The 19926-nt window shown below is 32.8% G+C and overlaps 1 protein-coding gene across 4 annotated transcripts in view; it reads right to left on the bottom strand.

The window, feature by feature from the left end:
- LOC106070748 (oocyte zinc finger protein XlCOF6-like) overlaps nucleotides 1-18540 on the bottom strand; it is a 30657-nt gene extending 12117 nt beyond the window's left edge. The window contains exons 1-5 of one of the 4 annotated variants that reach the window (XM_056037979.1): nucleotides 18475-18540; nucleotides 11237-11312; nucleotides 8910-9240; nucleotides 6824-6994; nucleotides 405-575 (exon numbers count right to left, since the gene is read on the bottom strand). In XM_056037979.1, coding sequence (XP_055893954.1) covers nucleotides 405-575; nucleotides 6824-6994; nucleotides 8910-9050 — 483 coding nt within the window. In that variant the 5' untranslated portion in view covers nucleotides 9051-9240; nucleotides 11237-11312; nucleotides 18475-18540. Of the gene's footprint in view, nucleotides 1-404; nucleotides 576-6823; nucleotides 6995-8909; nucleotides 9241-11236; nucleotides 11313-14674; nucleotides 14862-18419 lie in introns of those variants that run through there. The other 3 variants (XM_056037978.1, XM_056037980.1, XM_056037981.1) reach the window with 3 other exon arrangements.
- Nucleotides 18541-19926: the final 1386 nt, after the last annotated feature.

Raw genomic sequence — 19926 nt, 5'->3', positions numbered from 1 at the left:
AGTATAAGCACACCAAGGTCTGAAGCTGAGTAACAGAGTCAGCCACAATAGCTGCATCATCTGCATAGAGGAGTTTCCTGATAAGTACCTTCCTAACTTTGTTTTTTTTGCCCACAACCTTCATACATTCAAGAATTATTTCTTGATACACTACAATTAACAAAACTTCTTTTCAATCCAATGCTTTATTGAAGGACATACCCATTTCTATTTACAACTAAGAAACTATTAATTGCACCAGTGTCACATGAAAGAGAGATCCTTTGAGGTAAAAATCTTATCCAATTAGTAGTTTTTCAATTAAAGGAAAAAAAAAAACAACTTATTTACAAAAGTCAAAGTTCTGTGAAAAAAAAAAATTTAATAAAAATAAAAATGTAATGCAGTATGTTATTTTTTCTCACCTGTGTCTCTTCTGCTAATGACTGTTCAATAGTATGACCAATGGAAATAATTTGTGGTGTCTCTGAATGTAAAATGAATTCTATCTTCTCTATGTTGATGGCATTTTTGAGATCATTCGTAAAGTCTTGTTTAATGTCATCCAACATTGAGGGATTTTGTTCTTCAGATGACTTGAAAAATAGAATATGGGTTCTATATTAAAATCCTTTATGACATTCATTATAGATATTAACAAACTATATTTTATGATTGACAGTGCTAAAAAGTTAAGTTAAAAATCAGACAAGTTCTTATCCAATATGGAGACATTTCCCAACAGAACAAGAAGAAAAACTTTGTGCCTCTTTTTAAAGAGAAGAATCAGATCACTTTTGTTGCTGTCTTAAAAGAAAGTGCAGATATTTGTTTTTTAAATCTCAAGTTACACACTTTAATATTAATTACATTTTTACAAAGCTTATAACAAATCACTCTGTATGTCAGTTAAAATGTTTGTACACATTATCTCTCTGAAACCCATTATCAGATCAAGCTGAAAGTTTGCATAATTATTTCTTTTACATGCCAACACAAGAATCAGATAAGTGATAGGATCATAGAGTATAACTAAAAGCATGAAATATCGCTAAAAAAACAATTTGTAAAAATATTGATTTCAAAGATTTATTGTTGCTGCTCTGGATCTCTTTCAAATTTAATTACATGACTGATCAAAACTGATTGATACAAATACACTTTGTCTAAGCTTTGTTTTATATAAAAAAAAGGTTTGTTTTTTTCAATGTTTTTCTTGTTATTCATTAATTTTTTTTTATTTCTTGATACAATACAGTCAGAAAGTTCATTTCTAACCAATGATATATTGAAGAAATATGCATTTACTTCGAGAAATTATTCATTTCAACACTGTCACAAGAAAGAGATATCCCTGAGATATGGAGAGTTATTCTACTATTTGGAAAATAACAACAAAAAGAAAAAAATCAACTTTAAAAAAAAAAAGGATATACATTGTTAATATTTCTATGTAAAATAATAATGCACTCGGTATCAAGTCACGTAGGGTATGACTGACTTGCAACAGCATTGAAGACTCCTTGGCCCACCAAGCAAGGCTAACACCGCCTACAGTGCAGGCTTTGAGTTTCCATCATGTTTGGCAACAATCCAAATAAAAAAATTGGAAGAGTGGTTTCAGTGCTGAGACAAGTCCCAAAAAGAGTGCAGAGTCTCAGAGCAACGGAGGCACCCTGACCTTGCCTTCCCATGACAGAGGCTGCCCAGGCCTAAGGAGCTTATAAAGCACAATGTAGGATGAGTCACTGTCCCATAGGCTCATATTTGACATGCTTTAAACTTCGACCAGGAGAAAGAAGAAACCACCTCATATTCTTCTTAACAGCTGCAGACTTGCTGATCTCAGTCTCGACAGGTCTGAGAATCCACTAATTCTCAACCTGCATGATGATATACAGAAACTTTGCAAAACAGCAGGGCTTCTTTCCAGGGCTTTTGCAAGCATGGTTCATACAAATTTTGAGAAAATGAATTCCAGACATTTTCCCAGACTCACTAACAGTAAAGTGGATGGCCACCTGAGCATGTGGTATGCACTCTGGAATGTCATATTCATAGTCTTGGGTGCAAACCCAGCTCACCACTAACCCATACCATCATGTTGGAAGTTTGGACTAGGATGTAATAATAATCTTCAATTCTGAAGGAGCATCCAAAACATGTTAAAAAAAAAAAAGTCACTAATCTTGTAGCACCTAGACTAAATATATTTATTTTATAGTCTAATAGATATTAGTTGTAAAATCCTATTCTAAATTCTATAGACTTCTACACTGCTTTGCTATCTTCGAGGTTGTGTTGGACCTAATCATTTTGCTGGTCGGCATGGACACTTGACCTCCCCCATCTTTTGATGGTTCCAATGACAATGTTACAAAAAAAAAGAGGGATGAGAGAGATTAAGTTAGATAACATTGATGTAACTCAGCAAAAAATAGGGGCAACAATTAGCTCTTTAATAATACTTAATGAAATTTTATTTTAATACACAGCCATGAAATTGCAAACTACATAAGTTATTCATAGCTCAATATGAGTATAGAGTTTTTCTTTCTGCAATTTGTTAAGAAAAACTAAGCTTTTCTTTCTGATTATTTGTTTTAATAACATAGATCTAAAAATACTACACTTACGGCTTACAATAAAATACTATTGTATATTTTTAAAAAAATAAATCAAGATCTAAATATAAATCCTAAGCTTTTTTTATTGTCTTTGCTATTGCAATTAATGACAAACTTATGCTGGTATAAAGTCATTAATGACAGAAATTCTAATAACAATGATCTGGTTTTATTAGCGCTGTCATAACCGATATTTAATTAAATGAGATTTATATTTATATTTTAAATAATAAGGGCCAGATTTAAGGGCGGGCAGGCATGGCTACAGCTTCGAGGCTTCCACAAATAAGGGGCCTGCACAAAAGATAAAATATAGGCTATATCAGAATTTCGACGTCACAAACTTTTCTTACATTTTGAACACTAACACTTTAAATCTTACGTCGACTGGCAACATTGTCGTGATAAAGAAGTGTCCATTTGCAGTATGCTCGAAATATATGAATGCAGCTCTGGATATACGGCAGTGCGTCTTCCAGGGGCCTTACCCTCCACAAAATCAAAATTATATACTTGTAAAAACTAAAATATGCAAATTACATGTTAAAAAAATGGATTAATTATAGCATGTTTTAGATATAAGTATTTTTATTCATAAGTGGATTTTTATTAGAGCTTTTGAAAAAATAGTAGGAGCCTCCACAAAAATCCTGCCCTGGGGCGTCCACATACTTAAATTCAGCCCTGTAAATAATGGGTCATTGTATATTCATATAAAATTCTTGTTTTTTTTTGGAATGTAGTAGGATGAAGCAAGAGCTTCTCTAACCTTCTGCTTTCATTAATCATCATTCATAAAATGCGTAGGACGGTACGGTAATGATCTTTTTTGAAATAACGTCTGTAATATATAAGTAATACCAAAAAGTTTCCAAAATATTGTAATATTGTAACAAATGTAGGGCAAACCTTCAACGAAGGATCAAGGTGAAGAGATGAGAGATGTTTATTTACACAAGATATAAGCAATCACAATAAACATGAATGTCATGTGTCATGTCTTATGTTGTCTATGAGATTGAGTTCATTTAGCTCTGACCTGTATGGTTCACTGTTGCCGCCTGTGACATAATGGGGAAATAACTAGTTTTGATTACTTGTAAAGACAGGAGTGATTCCCCTTACGTAGTTGATATAAGGGCATGTAGCCCGTGTTTAGTTGCCACTTGCTCCTGAGTTACCAGCTTGACCACTGGACCTGTGTTGTGAATTGTATTTTTTTCTGCTAGTGGCCGTGTGTCTTGGGGTACTCGGGAGAAGTGTGCCCAGCTCTGGAGATCTTTGGGCTTAATATATCTTTAGTCATTGTAGTATTTTATATAATGTATTAAATAGTAGATATAGCCTCAAAGGATTTCCAGGCAGTATGTTTTATGTTTAACCCTGATGTTCTGCATCCTGGGGTACTCCCAAATTTGACTTTTTATAGCCTTGTCTCTGAGGGATTCAACCTGTACCGGTGTTGAATCATCAGATAGGCTTTACCAAACGGATGTCTATAGGTGGGATTCTATGAAGCTTGTAGGCTCATAGGTTTCCCTGAAGCTTATAGTACATTATGACACTTTTGTTTTTTTGGCTAAAAGTGGCTAGTGTCAGCCTAAAGCCTGTAACCCCAGAGTAGCCAAAAGTGGTCGTATTTTGACCTGAGGCCTGTGACCTTTATTTTTCTACACTGATGTGTGATTTCCAGAATGTGATGATAGTGTATATATTATAGGACTAGGGTGGAGTGCCATACAATTTTTGAGGGTATCTTTTGTTTATTTTGTATTGAGAAGGCCAGTGAGTTGATAGCTATTTCTTTACATAGTTGTAACATATGACTAGAGCGGTGTACCAAACAATTTTTGAATGTGTATCTTTTGTTTATTTTGTGTGGAGTAGGCCTGTGAGTTAATGGCCATTTATTTACACATTTATTTTACTCATGTAAATAAACTTTGTATATATGTTTACCTGCGACTTTAAGTCTTGTGTTGCATACATTAGTTTAATTGTATACCTAGAGATTATACCTAATAACCTAGGCAGTACAAGTAGGGACCAATGTACCTCTGGACAAATGTGCCAGCACACCTTTAACACTGATCTGTTGATCTAAAATGCCTAAATCTAGCTATAATTTTAATTGAATATTTTTAGCTATATCCGCTAATAGGTAATGTGAATTGACCATATTGGTCATGAATCCTTTTTAGGTCACATGGGGGCTCATAAATTTCATGAATCCTCTTTAGGTCACACCGTCACTGCCTTCCACTAACATACAAGGTTCACTGTTGCTGACTGTCTTACATTCCATCAGGGTACCACTAACACAGGTCACAGTATGTGTCTCAGAAAAGATAGTCTACATAAACTCCTCCACTGCTTCTCACCTGCTGACCACACTGGCAATGATCCCTATATACAACTCAGACGATTCTAACCTATCTATAAATCTATTTCTCCATCTATTTAACCGGAATCAACAGCCCACCATCTTGTCTCTTCTTCATCACTCGTCTTTAACAGTGCACCGGTGAGCACTACATTCTTTAATGTAGGAGCAGAGATATAACAATACATTCATTTCAAACTTATTTTAAAGGCTATTATTGTACTGTTAATAGTTTTCAGACTACATATATCTTATCTTATATAATACAGACGTTACTTCAAAAAAGAAGATGATTACGTCCTACGCGTCATGCATTTAGTCATGCATATTAACCAATGACTTAAATTCTGCCAAGTCACTGGTTTTCCTGGCTAGCCCAGGCAACCCATTCCATGCTCTAATAGCACTAGGGAAGAAGGAGTATTTGTACAAATTTGTCCTAGCATATGGGACGAGGAATGTGCCTTTATATGAACAAATAATATAAATGACCTAATCCTAAATATGCATACATCAAGTTTTTGATGCATTATCAAATTATATATTTTGAAGATACTTCTAGTATAAGTCAATGGTAATGACTGGTTCTATTTTTGGAGCTCAATTCATTTGATCATAAGCCAAGTTGTTTGATTTTGTATTAAATTACAATTTTCTTACCAATTCAATTTTTTTTTCAAACAACCAGCTTTGGACATCAATGTTAATGATCTTATATTGAATAAACATGTTGCTTTTAATTAATTAATTAATTTAAAAAAAAAAAAGAGAATTGGCCTATATGGACAACGGCAAATGTTTGGAGTGAGTTTAATACATTGTTGAATGAAATTAAATGCCTAGATCTAGATTTATATCAGAGAGTAATATAGAGGATTCAATCAGCTATTTAGGCGAGAATGGCCATCCTTGCCTGTACTTGACTACAACAAGAGTTATAAGATATCATTTGTTTTACAAATTTATGAAATGAATAAACAAACAAAAAAACAACACATGCAAACATTTAACAATCTTCTAATATAGGCTATTACTTCAAAAAAACAAAGTTAAACGTCAGCCTAGATCTAAATGTCATGTTTTTTTTTATTTGATCTAAGTAGCAGATCTACATTTAGGCATCAGATTTTGTTTTAAATTCAAAGGTTCCTTGACCATGAGTATAGAAGCTAGACATTATATTTAGCATTATAATAGCTCCATCTAAATCTAACTAAACATACAATATTTATCTAAATCTATCCTAGATTAGATCTAGCAAATTCATTAAAATTTAAGGTTCATTAGCCATGCCTGATTAGAATTAGATCTAGATCTCGGTTCAATAAAGTCTTATTGACCATGGGCGTGTTCTGCAATGGACTGAAAAGGCCTGTTGTTTGATTTTCCAAAATTGGAATTGGTTGGCATTTTGCTGACAAAGCAGTGATTGCGCATGCTTTCACCCATGACCATAAATCTAGAGCTAGTAACTAGTAATGGAAGCCTTAATGCCCGAACAGATCTAGCCACCTAGCGCTTCACCGTTTACAGTGCCTGAATTTAAAAAATGTTCACATTTTTTATGACATCGATTTAATTTTTTTTTGTTTTTCAAATTCCAGGATTTTTCCAGATATTTGAACATTTTGCCTCAAAAAGTAACAATTTTCCAGACTTTCCAAGTCTGAAATCTAATTCTTGAAATTCCAGACTTTTTCCAGACAGCGTACGAACCATGTGCTAGAGAGGATTTAAACATCTGAAGCCCTGCCTCAAATGGAGTTTGATAATGATGTAAAAAATATAATACATTTATAAAATCTTTGCTCTTTATGTATTTAAATAGTCTTACCAGTGTCTCTTCTGGTGAAAATTCTTCAACATTATGACCAGTGGGTGTAATTTCTGGTGTCTCTGAATGTAAAGAGGATTCTATCTTCTCAATTTTCATGACATTTTTCAGATCATTAGTAAAGTCTTGTTTTATGTCATCCAACATTGAGGGTTTTTGTTCTTCAGATGTCTTTATAAATAGAATATTGGCTTCTATATTAAAATCATGTCATTCAGTAGAGATATTAACAGACTATATTTTTCAAGTGACAAAGTGCTATGAAATAAACTTAAAAAGTTACATATCAGATAAGTTCTTAATATGGAGACATTCCAGAAAAAAAAATGTATTAACAAATCAATATAGGGTGTACAATTTTGTCATTTCTATATTTAAAAAAAAAATCTGAAACTTAAAGGGAAACTCCGATGGTTTTGACAATTTTTGATATCATATGTGTTTTGATTTACAGATAATGAATATATTCTTTTTTTTTTATTTGCAATAATAACTTAGTAATTGATGTTTTTCCGACGTAATTTTCCTGCGCATCCAAAACAGTCAGACTTTCACCGGGTTTCTATGTGACGTCACAAAGGTGTTTTAATCTATTGACTTATTGTATAACAGGAGACCATACAGCAAAGTTTACATTCTCGTAAAAGAAATATATCTTTGTATATGCAGTTAGATCTAGGATCTTGTAAGCAAAGAAAAAATGCTTATTAAAAGTAGATTTACATGCTTGACTAATCACAGCAGTGTGTATTTTCTCGCCAGACCACTCAACACACAACAAACACTATCGCTTGGTTTTCTTGTCATGACCGACTACACATAGTCTCGACTAGCCTTACACTGACCAGCTTGTTTGAATCATTCGGACACACGATCTATTTACTTCTTGGGATAGGGAGAGGCTTAGATGAAAATGTTACTTTTGTTTCTCGAGTTGGTTATCCTAATGCTTTTGGATCTATCTATACATGTTTATATATATAACTGTATCATAGCTCTGGACTAGGCCGTCACTAAGCCTAACGGCTACTGTAAGAATGAAGCAATACGATTGGTTAAATTTAAGTTTCTCTTTCAGTATTGTTTAAGTTATGAAATAACTTAAAACAAAATCTCAAGGAATCCCGTTTTTTTTTAGATGTCAAGAATTTACTGACTAATTTATTAAATATAAAATTTTCTAAGCATTTAAATAAAAAATGATATAATGTTTACTATTACAACTTTTTACGCAGAATTTAAATATGTCAATAACTCAAATTTGAAAAACTATCGGAGTTTCCCTTTAAAGCTGTGATGTGTGGCTGAGGGGCTTAAACCACTTGGGCTTGGCTACCTATCAAGGGGATTGAGGTGCAACACCAGAGTCAAGCAGAGATGTGTTTTACTTAGCACAAAAAGGCAGTGTGGAAAACCTTCAGGCAGATATCCCCTTACTCCACTCGTCCAAGAAAGAGATAGGATCATAGCAATCATGGAACATGTCAAAAGCATGAAAGATGTGATATACTAAAGCTATTTTAAAAAAATAATTAAGAAAAAAAAAACTTATTTAAGGGAAAGAATTCCACCTCTATATTTCTCAATAATGTAGAAGCTATTTCCTGTATTTGATATCAAACAATATAATTAATAACCAATAATTAATTGACCAATTAGTAAATTTTTTAATTGATTCAGGTACAATAAATAATTGTTTAAAGTTTCAATTTGATCTGAGAATGGGTTTGAGAGTAATAACGTTTAATTGTTTAAGGGGACAAAAACCCTACAAATTTAGCTGTATCAGTGAATACTAAAGGATTAATTTCCCTTGTTTATATAAAACAAAATAATTCAATACCAGTAATGAATTGGTTACTTTAAAAAAAATTTTGATTCACGTGTTTCTAAAGCTAATGAATAATTGGGCTAAGTTTCAACTTGATCAGAGAATGGGTGTGGGATAATAAAGTGTACAAACTATTTACCAAAGAGAGAGACAGACATAGTGAGTTGATATTAAAAAGCTTTTTAAAAAACTAATTATTTAATAAAAGCTTATTATTAAAACTAATTTCAACCCTTGTATAAATATATATTTTACCTGTGCCTCTTCCTTGAAAATAAATTTGAAAATGTGACCAGTTAAACTGTTTTCCAGTGTCTCTAAAGGCAGAGACCTTTCTATCTTCTCAGTTTTAATGACAGTTCTGAGTTCATTCAAGTTTTGTTTCATGTCGTCCATAATTGACACTAAGTGAATTAGTTCTTCAGATGTCTTTGTAAACACAATTAGAGATCTATTTCAAAATCTTGAATGTCATTTTACATAGATTTTCCCAATAGTTTTAGACAGCAAAAAATGTCTTGATATAACCAGTAACATTTTCAAAACTGTGAGTCTATACAATTCCTGTTGTTCCTGTGAAAACCAACTGAAAGGAAATAGTACATATTTGTTATTTGTCCAAATGTTACTTAAAAAATATGTTACATATGAAATGTGTTTTCTGGTATGCTGGTTAGGAAAAAACATTTACATAAAATCATACACATTGTAGACATATTTTTTATACTTTTTTTTTGAAAACCAATCTTTATGATCAGTAGTTCTCATTATTTATTACTAGCCAGATATTACCCGCTGTCTGCAGGCATTACTTTTGGTATTTCTAATCTAGTTGATTGGATTTAGATCTGTCAAACATGGCGAATGTTCCCTTCACATTTTTTTCTTTCGACTCGAAAATAAAAGTAAGTGTGAAAATAAATTTAATTGTTCAGCCGACATATTCATATCAAATATAAAATACTGTGAAAACGGGTTTACCCGATTCGTAAAAAAAAAAAAAGGTTTGTTCTTTAACAGAGATAAATTTAGCTTTTTAGACAAGGTTAAAAAGACAGTTTGTGTGGAGACACAAACTCAAATCGGTTCCCAAAGTGGTCCACCCAGGCAGGTTTCAATATTTTCAGAAAGAACATCAGAATGAAATTCTATCAAAGACAAATGACAGAGAAGAATGGAGAAAGAAAGTTGACGGATCTTATGTGGTGCCCCAGCAGTCCACAGACCAAAGGATAGAGGTGAAAGTGAATGTGAAGTTAGATGTGAACCTGATCAATGTCTTATAAAGACAGATAGGCAGTCAGAGAAAGTGATGGAAACAACATCAAAGAATGGATGGGCCTGTCATTTTAGGAGACAAGCCAAAGCAAAAGACAAAGGAATGGAGAAAGATGGTCAACAGATCATGTGTGGTGCCCCAATGGTCCAAATGACTAACATGTAGATATAGGTGATTATAAAAATATAAAACTAATACATTTCAATTCAAAAAAAATTTTTTGATCTATATTTACATCTCTAGGTCTATTGAGAATGATAATTGATACATATTTGAATATTAGATGAAAATAAAAATCAAAATATAAGCCACCTTATCTTAAAGGGAACTTAAGCTTATAATAATGAAGTCTGTGCACTTTCATTTCTTGTAATAAGTATCTTTGCATGGGAATTTTACATTTATTTTACAAAAGTTCAATGGACAGCACAGGAGAAGAAGGGTCAAGCCGAAATTACCCCCCCCCCCCCCCACCAAGATAAGCAACTCTATGTTAATGTTTTTATTGCCCAATAACTAAAAAGTTCTATGTACTAGGTTAGTTGTTTTTTTTTGTTAGTAGCCATCGATCAATCATCACTGTCTATATATATATATATAAATGTGTCTTTATCAGGATCAGTTAGGCTACTTAGTGGTTTATTTAGAAATAATTTAAAAAAAACAAAGGCATAAATTTGTAAATCATGATTTAATATGGAGCTCAAGGCAATTAAAATAGGTGTTGCAACAATAAGTATAAACCACGTCCACAGTATCAAATACATGTTGACGTCTGATCACTAACTACCTAGAATCTAGACAACCTAGCCATTCTGAAGACCAGTGAAGGGCATTACATTTGGACATAATGGGTGTTAAATCAAAATCATGTGAATTGGTAAAAAAAAAAAAAAAATATTGAATGGAGGGACGACTGTTTTTTTTTAAAAAGGATTGACTACACCAAATACATTAAATGATGCTTTTAAGTAGATCTATCAATAAGCCCAGTAGTTCCCAAACTTTTTTTGGCTCGAAGACCCCTTGTAATGTTTTCTGATAATGGGTAGACCCCCTGCCTAGCTGATATTGCAATTCGTTGATTCATGAACTTTAAATGTATTTTTTTTTTTACTGATTTCTGACTGTAGTAAGGTGAAGACTGAAAAAAGTAATAAATACCACATGTACGTTAATCTCATTGAATGTTTGAAACAATCTGCTAAATAGACAATGTACGATTTCCACTCGATTAAAATTTCATTTTAAAATAAGATCTTTCACATTCAAGAACTCAGATACAGTGTCAAAAAAAAATTACCTTGTCAAACATAATCTTTTTGACAACCATAGAACTTCAGTGTAAAGAAGCAACTGATGAAAGTTATTGTCATTTTCTGAAAGCAATAAATCGTGTAATTCAGTGTTAAAGTTGCTTTCATGATAGATAATTGATACTGATAGGAAGCATTATCATCATTATTAAAATGAAAAGAAAGCGTGACTGTCTATAGTAAAAAGATCTAGATATATCTATAATCTACTTGATTCTAAATCTAGATCTATATTCTATATAATAAATAATAATTAATATAGATTATACTTAAAGATCTATGTGTAATATGAAAGATAGCATTTTAAAATTTTATAAGGAAAATAACAATTACATTTAGGTAATCATTTCAACTGCCAAAATTAGGTCTAGTTTTTTTTTTTTTTTTATATATAAAAACACTATTAGAAGCATTAAACACACTACACATTCAAAACACCACAGAGTCCCCAGAGTGTGACAGATGATGGGGGGGGGGGGGGGGGGGGGGATAAACTTACAACAAGATGTTAAAACAAAAATACATTAGCTAAACTAGATCTTATTAATCAGAATAAAATTTAATTCATATAACCGGCGGAAATTACCCATATAACCAATGTATATGAGTGTTTCTCCAGTACTGGTATCAAAAAGTGTCACATTAGGCCAAAATTAAAGTGGAAGTTTTTGGTTTCATTTTAAGTGTATTCACTTCTTCACCCATTTTACTTTAAGAATTTATCAATAGAAAATGATTTGGAATAAGTACATTTCCTCAGCAGTGCTGGCAAAATGGGTACCCACTTTTGCATTTCAAGTGCATCACTGGGACACCATTGATGATTAAAGTACAACTAACTATTACTTTGTTTGCTTTTTTAGCATAATTTGAATGTTTCTATTACAAGTATCAAGCAGCTAGATAGAGAAATTGAAGTTTTTGAGCACTTACGTTATGTTTGCGCTCAATTTAAAAAATGGGACACCTTATCACCTGTAACACTACAGGTAAAAGTTTTTTAAATAAGATTTTTTATAAGAAAATCTAGAATTTATGCTATACTTGCATTATAGCTAAATATATAGGCTATTATTTGCTGCAATATCTCAATGATAATTCAAGCATTTATTATAACATGACTATTATATAACAAGATGTTGCGGGTGCTACAACGGGACACCTATATGAAATATATAGTTTTTTTTTAAATTATTATTATAGCTTTTATATAGCGCTACTTTCATGCTTATAGCATGCTCAGAGCGCTTTTGGTCCAATCTCATTTGTGGACCAGTGGGGGGGAGGGGGTATCTAGGAGTTGGTTTTCCGTGCTGCCTTTAGGCGCTCAGTAAACACAACTCAGCCCGAGTCGGGTGTTGAACCTCGAGCCCCCTTCTAGGTAGCCAAGCCAAGCCAAGTTCAAGCGCACTTGGCTTCTCGACCACGCTTCCCACCATATACATGCTGAAATACAATTTTTTAAAGTCTGTAAATACATTCCCAATTATTCTTTTACTAGTGATTCACAAAATAGTTTTCTATAACCACAAATGAATGTACTAGGCCTTTGTATGTGTGTGTTCAACAATCCTTTAAAAATATATTAGACATAACTGCCTCAAACACGACCTAATCATAGACTAAAAGGTGCAGCTTTCTGACTTTCAATGCACCAAGAACAAGATCCAAAACTAGATTTACATATAAATTGAAATATAGAGTAGATCTAAATCTACACGAGACCTATAAAACTAGATCAAGACTTGTTTAGTGTACTGTGAAGCACCACAAACAATGATAAAACAATAAGGTTTACATTAACTTAGATTAAAAAATAGTATTCTATGTATTCTAGATCAAACTTGATAATAATAAACTTAATTCTTAAAATAACTCAAAACTTTGGTGAGAAAAATACTTATATCTTGATCTCTGAGATTTTCTGGTATGATTCAACATGCAGTGTTTCGGGTGCTACAGTGAAAAAATGTCTCCTGTTAATTAATATGTAGCCTTTTCCCAAGAAAATGGAGCTAATTGTGTACTAAGCAGTATCAGAGATACCATTGAGTAATTCCCATCACATTAATAATTTTGTTTAAAAAAATATTGTTCTTTTTGTCAAGCGCGTTTGAGGTGCTTCACCTGTGACACCAAGACCTATTTTACTAAAATTATATAAATTTTTACAGTTTTAAAGAAAAATTTCACTGTGTAAATTATTCATTGATGCTTTTAGTAACAGAGACACAATTGGGAGCAGAATCCTTTACTTTGTTTACAATTGATAAAGGTTTAAAATTTCAAGTTTAGTGGGACACCATATGATGCACATGTGAAGCATTTTTTACTGTGACATCTATAGTAGATTCTTATATAAGGCACAACTCATCACACTCTTCTTCAAGAAACGCATTTTGTTTATAATTCATTTGTTTTTATGTTTGGAGCTAAAAACAACGTTTCGGGGCTGTGCATGTCCAATTTTAGATAAGTTCCTGTATTTTTTTTCCCTTTTCCAAAGCAGAGGGCAGTTTTTTAGATTCTCTGTAACCATGTATGTAAAGCTATTGTTTTAACCTCCCCGGCAATTCATACCCATATAAGGGATGAGGGCTATATTATGAGCCTGTTTGATCGTAGGCTGATGGATATAACAAAATAAGCTTCCAAACATCTTTAGAAAGAAATTCAATCACATTTATACTGCTAGCTGTTTAATAAAATTAAAAAAAGAGGTGTTTCAACGAATAATAATGAATTTAACACTTTCTCCAGTAGTAAACAAGGCAAAATCGTAATAAGAAATATTAATGGGATTAATAAATCTATGATTTTTTCAATGAATAAACATGACCTAGATCAAGATATCTAGAATATATAATTTATGAATGAAAGAAAAAGTGCGGGATGCTAATTTGACCATGCCCACTGCAGGTAATCATGCCAGGTGAACTGGCGGTGAGGAGAGGTATACACTAAGCGTATAGTGTCACAAACTATCAAACAGGCAGTGGAGGGAAGGGGGAGAGAGTCATGAAAAGAATTATAAGCATCTATGGGAGGGAGGGGATGTTAAGGTGTAACAAAACGAACATCCCAAATTATGAAAAGAAGAAGAGGGTCCTTGGATGGGAATTAAAAGAAAGAGAGAGAGAGAGAATACATGTAGCCTAGTTGAAAATATCATGTTTAAAAATTATAACAAATAATTTATAGATATATATAATTTTTATATAAATTTATTGGTCTGTTTCTGCACATAGATTATATAGGTAGGCCTATAAAAATAAATAAACTATAAACGATATAATATATATATATATATATAGAGAGAGAGATTAGAGAGAGGCAATATACTATTTAATACATATAAGTGAATCTACTTCTTTTAATACAATCTAAATAATTTTTAATTAACAATAACATATAGTGGTGTTTACTTATGGTGCTCAGTGCACGCTGAAGGAGAAAGCACAATAGGAGCATGAAGTGACCTTATTTATTTTAAAATAAAATCTTGACTATGAGTGGTAATTCAAAGAAACACAGCTATTTTTAGTCCTTTAGTTTCAGAATAAGAATCTGCTTTCAGTTTTTTTTGTAAGTTAAACCATCACCTAATAAAAAAATAAAATAAAAATTTGACCTAGTTCCCGAATATGCTACGTGCCTTATATAAGAATCTACTATAAGTAATACCAAAGTAAATATAAAATAAAAAGATATAGATAATGCAATAAAATTTTTATGTATATTTGTTAAAAACCTATGGCAATTTCCGCAATGAGCGTCAATATTTACAATGTCTGTTCAATAATCCTTGCTTTTACTACTTTTAGTAGAATATTACTTCAACCTAAGCCTAAGCCAGGTGTTCCATGTTTAATGTTACATCAAAAGATGCCATTTTGTGCACTATTTCACAATTTTCTACAATTTTAAAATTCCACTATGCACCTTTCAAGCTCAAAATATCACAATTTATATCTAAGACTAAGTCAACTAGTCTAAGTGCAATGAATTCAATGATTGAATGAAAAGAAAATAATCAAAATTGTGACATTTACTTGATTAAATGATATGATTTACTCATTAATCATTAAATGATAATTATTATTATCATAATAAATGACTTAATTGACTTAATGACTTAACTTAAAGACTTAATTATTAGGTATTAGTATACGACACTAGAAACGCTAAATTAGGTTTCAGTTATATTTTCAGAATATGCAGAAAAAAATGCAGATTACAAATATGTAATTTGATTTCCTCGGAGATAAATAGTTTTTAAAATATATATTTTTAAGTTTTATTTCTAATTACCATATATTGTCATTAGAAATACGCCATTTTGGTTTTAAGGCCTAGTACTAGACTATCTCCCTTGAATTACTTGCCAACTTTTTTCTGTTGCTGCTTTGTCTTTCTTTCTAGCAGCTATTAGATCTAATATTAAAATTCATTTAAAATGCAAACAATCTTTTGTACTTTGAAAAATAACTAAAAATCGAAATTAAAATCATGTAGTTAAAGTAATAACAACAGACAAAAAAATTAATAGAAAAATAAAAAAATAACTCTAAGCCTAACAAAATATCTTTTATTGGCAAAATAAAAGTAATTAAATAAATAGATACCGGTACCCTGACTTTAAATACATGAAAATAATAGACATTAAATGTTATTTAAGATATTAAAAGCATGCAAGAAAAAAATCAAATAGCCAAATAGATCTAATCTGAATAGATTGTAAGATGAAATATTAATCAACACTTAAAAATTTAGGCTAAAGCATCATACTCCAAGCAGTGGATTTGGCAAAAAACAGTTACACGTGGCCTCTTGTGGTACAACCACATCAAAGTGATTACCATTTGTATGCAATAGTGTTATGTTGCAGCATATATGGTTGTCTGTGTGAGATAGTATGTATGTGTTTGCATCATGAAATAAAGGTTTTAATAATAGCCATGAGTATTTTGTTTTGTTGTGGTTTGGTGAGAATGTATACGTGTCTCTTTGCAGTAGTGTAGCAGCTGCAAGCATTTCTGCAGTTGTGGCCCATGTTGTATCTTTTTTCATCAGCTCCATATGCTGCTGTTAAAAAAAATATGGTAGCTATAATTACAAGTTCTTTATCCTTCTCTTATTATGTACGGTAACTTATAATCATATTGAATGAAAAACAATGCACAATATAAGAACAAGCAATATCTACAACAAGGTAGAGAAAGTAATGATAGGACTGAAGAGTGGAAGGGAACTCCTTTTATAACAGATTCGGGAAATGTTACAATGGCATCACAGTTAGTAACCTTGTGATGGCTCCAAATAGGGATGGGGCGATGAAAATCAAAGGCTTTATCAAGTCTCTTTAATGAGATGAAAGAGCTTCAAGATAAAAATACTTTGTCACTACTTCTGTGGACCAAATAGGGGAGGGGGACTAGACTCTATGACAATCAGAGTGTATTTGTCATACGTAACTACTTCTTGATGTAACTACTTATAGACTGCCAGCCGACACGATATGATCCAACCACGGGAGTTTTTGTCGTACATAACTATCTGTAGAAGCTGGCCGACATTAGAGGATACAACCAAGAGAGTTTTGATCGTGACATCGTTTATGTTGCGTCACGTTTCAGTCTTAGTCTCATCCGACTAGACCTCAGTTGAACTGCATGTCGGTGAAACGAACCGACAAAGAAAGCGAAGAAGGATAAATTTTGACCAAGTAAAACACCGTACCTTGCCCTTCTCCCTTTGTGAGCATACCAGCGATCCTAGCAGTAGATGACCTAATATGACCACGGCGCCGGCGAAGCTCCGAGCAGGGGAAGGTGATTACATCACACCTAGTTCTGCCATAAAGACAAAGATCGCGTGTGACGGCCGGCGCAGCGAGGGTTTAAAGGTACGTAAGAATAAACGGAGACAATCGCCACCTGTACGGTACGGCGGGAGAGAAAAACTTGCTTTGGACTCCGTAACGGAATGTAATACATGGGCGCTAGTGGATCTATGTGAAGAGAAGGGTTGGTAGGTGGAGTCGCTACCCCCCCCCCCAACAACTACACCTCTTAAACAAATTTAGTGTAATAGGTGAGGAGTTTTTTTTTTTTAATGAACTCCGAAAGTAAAGATGCATAAATTATCCAAATAGTAGTGTATATGCTTCTTATCTGTTTCTTTATACATTGGCTTTTGTTCCCCACTCTAAGCAAAGTAAATTTCAGATTGTGAAACATGATAGTTAAACAGGTGCTACGTAACGTTTAACAAAGACGTTCGTGATCTAGTTACACTCGACCTATCCTCCCTCCAAGAGAGGTGGAGCCAGAGGTAGTGGTAAGAGTTATAAACACAGACATTAGTCCTATCTGATCATAAAACACACGCCAAACAATCTATGGTAGGCAGTAGACTCCACTCAGAAGACCTCACGGCGAAAGAGAAAGGGACACTGATCTGTGTCAGCTTCATAAAATTCTTTCTCTTCGTGGTGTGATTTTACGAAAATAGAGAGCGCTCAAAATTCGTTAGAAATGTATAGATCTAACTGTAGTCTTAATCATCAACAGATAAACATAAAAGTATTATTTCTTATAATAATTAGTTTCCCGTACTAGATCTATATCATTTATTGTCATTGCTCTAAAAAGATCACTAAGTCATAATGCATAATTTTGTTTAAAAAATAATAATAATTAAACATAACATGTATATCTAGATGCGTGTTTCATTTCATTTAATTCATGCATATTTGTTTTTTATTTTATCATTATTTCGCTTTGCTTGGTGAGTTAATATATTAATTATAGATCTAATTGTTAACACATATTTTTTAATTAATAATTTCATAAGTAGAAAAAAAAGAAGAAACAACAAGTTCATCAATTTATTAATAACATTTTATTTAGACCTTGATTTCACTAAATACACTTAAAAAATCATAAGTTGACAGCATAAGAACAAAAACTCTCTTTAAAAAAAAGTTATTAAAAGTTCAATATAGGTAAGGGAGATAAATATGCTTAACAAACAACATGGTGGTCGGCAAAGGTATCTGCGTATCTAAACTATTACCAATAATTTATCTACTACCTACATCTATCTTAGTATCTAGATCTAGCTAGTAGATCTAGATCTGGAGAAACACTCATATAGTGTTTTTAATACATTTGGTTGTAAAAAGGGTAAAAAGTAACCATTATATTTTGACTATAGTGTATACGTCAATAAAGTGTCTTAGTCTTAGCGACTTCAATATGATCTGTGCGTTGCCATTTTTTTTTTTTTTTTGTTGTGATTTACAGCGGTGTTGCCAACTTCTAGCATTTTTGGATATTTTTTTGGGCACATTTTGTTTACAGCTGCATGTGTGCTAAACATAAATTATATAATTAACTGCATGTGTGCTAAACATAAATTATATAGTTTACTATAGAAACTATGGCTAAAATCTTGATAATGGATGGATGGTTGGTTGGTTGTGTATGGCTGTCTGGATGGTTGATAGTTAGCTGTGGTTAGTTGGATGGTTGGTTGGTTATAATTGGTTGGTTCTGGATGGATAGATGGTTGGTTGTTGTTGTTTGGATATATGGATGGGTGGTTAAATGGTTGGTTGATAAGTTGGTTGTGGTTGGTTGGATAGATGGTTGGGTAGTTGTGGTTGGTTGGTTGTTGATTAGCTGAATAGATTGATGGTTGATAATGGTTAGCTGGTTGGGGGGTAGTTTATATTTTGGCTGTGGTTGGTTGCATGGTTGGTTAATATTTTGGCTGTGGTTGGTTGGATGGATGGTGATGGTTGGACGGTATATTGGTTGGCTAGATGGCAGTGGCGTAACGTAAAATATTTAACATGTTTCGGATGTTCCTTATTCAGAGTTGAAGATAATTTACGTCCTAGTCCAAACCTCCCATAGAACGATAGGGCAGGGTTTGAACACTGTCCCGTACGGGACCATCAATAAATCTAAACTGGAAGAAAACACAGAGGTAGAAGTGCAACCAAAAAGTCGAATATTAGCAACCGAAAAGTATCGTGGCTGTTCTTTTCAGAATTAGTCGTGTGTTTGATGATTTACCGAAGGGCGACATTGGAACAGAAATACCAAGATTGAGAAGACATCTCTACCAGCAGCAACAATTGATCTCGTGGAAACTTCAACCTAGACAGTGCTTGATTTCTGACAATTCATTATTCACGTTTAAACTTAAAAGAATTTCTTCCAACATTTCGTTAAGCCGTCAGCTGTTTCTTATCTGCGTATCTGTGGCATCTGAAAGAAGCTTTTCAAAATGTGTAACTAAAAATTGTCTATGACGGAAAATGGGACTGGCACAACTACAGTACTGGTATCTGAGTTTGAGTTTAGGCACATCGGCACAATTTAGGCCATGTCGTGCCCGTAATTCTTTAAGGATCACTCTCCCTTTACATACCAGGGGCTAAATTCTATACAGTTAAATCATTAAAAACAAGGTCTATTCACAGTTAAAATAGTAAAGGTAGTAAAAATTTAATAATTTGGTAAAAATCTTATGTAAATATTATATGTTCACAGTTCAAAAATCAGATCTTCGTAGACAATCCCACCTCCCGGACAAAGCCCAGTACCTTCCCAGTGTCGACATTGTCGAATAGTGTTTTCAAGGTGTGTGTTCTAATAAATTCTCC

The sequence above is a fragment of the Biomphalaria glabrata genome, chromosome 8 (assembly GCF_947242115.1).
Source record: "Biomphalaria glabrata chromosome 8, xgBioGlab47.1, whole genome shotgun sequence".
NCBI classification, from domain to species: domain Eukaryota; kingdom Metazoa; phylum Mollusca; class Gastropoda; family Planorbidae; genus Biomphalaria; species Biomphalaria glabrata.
Note: the sequence above shows the minus strand (reverse complement) of the source record. Positions and strands in the feature narration are given on the sequence as shown.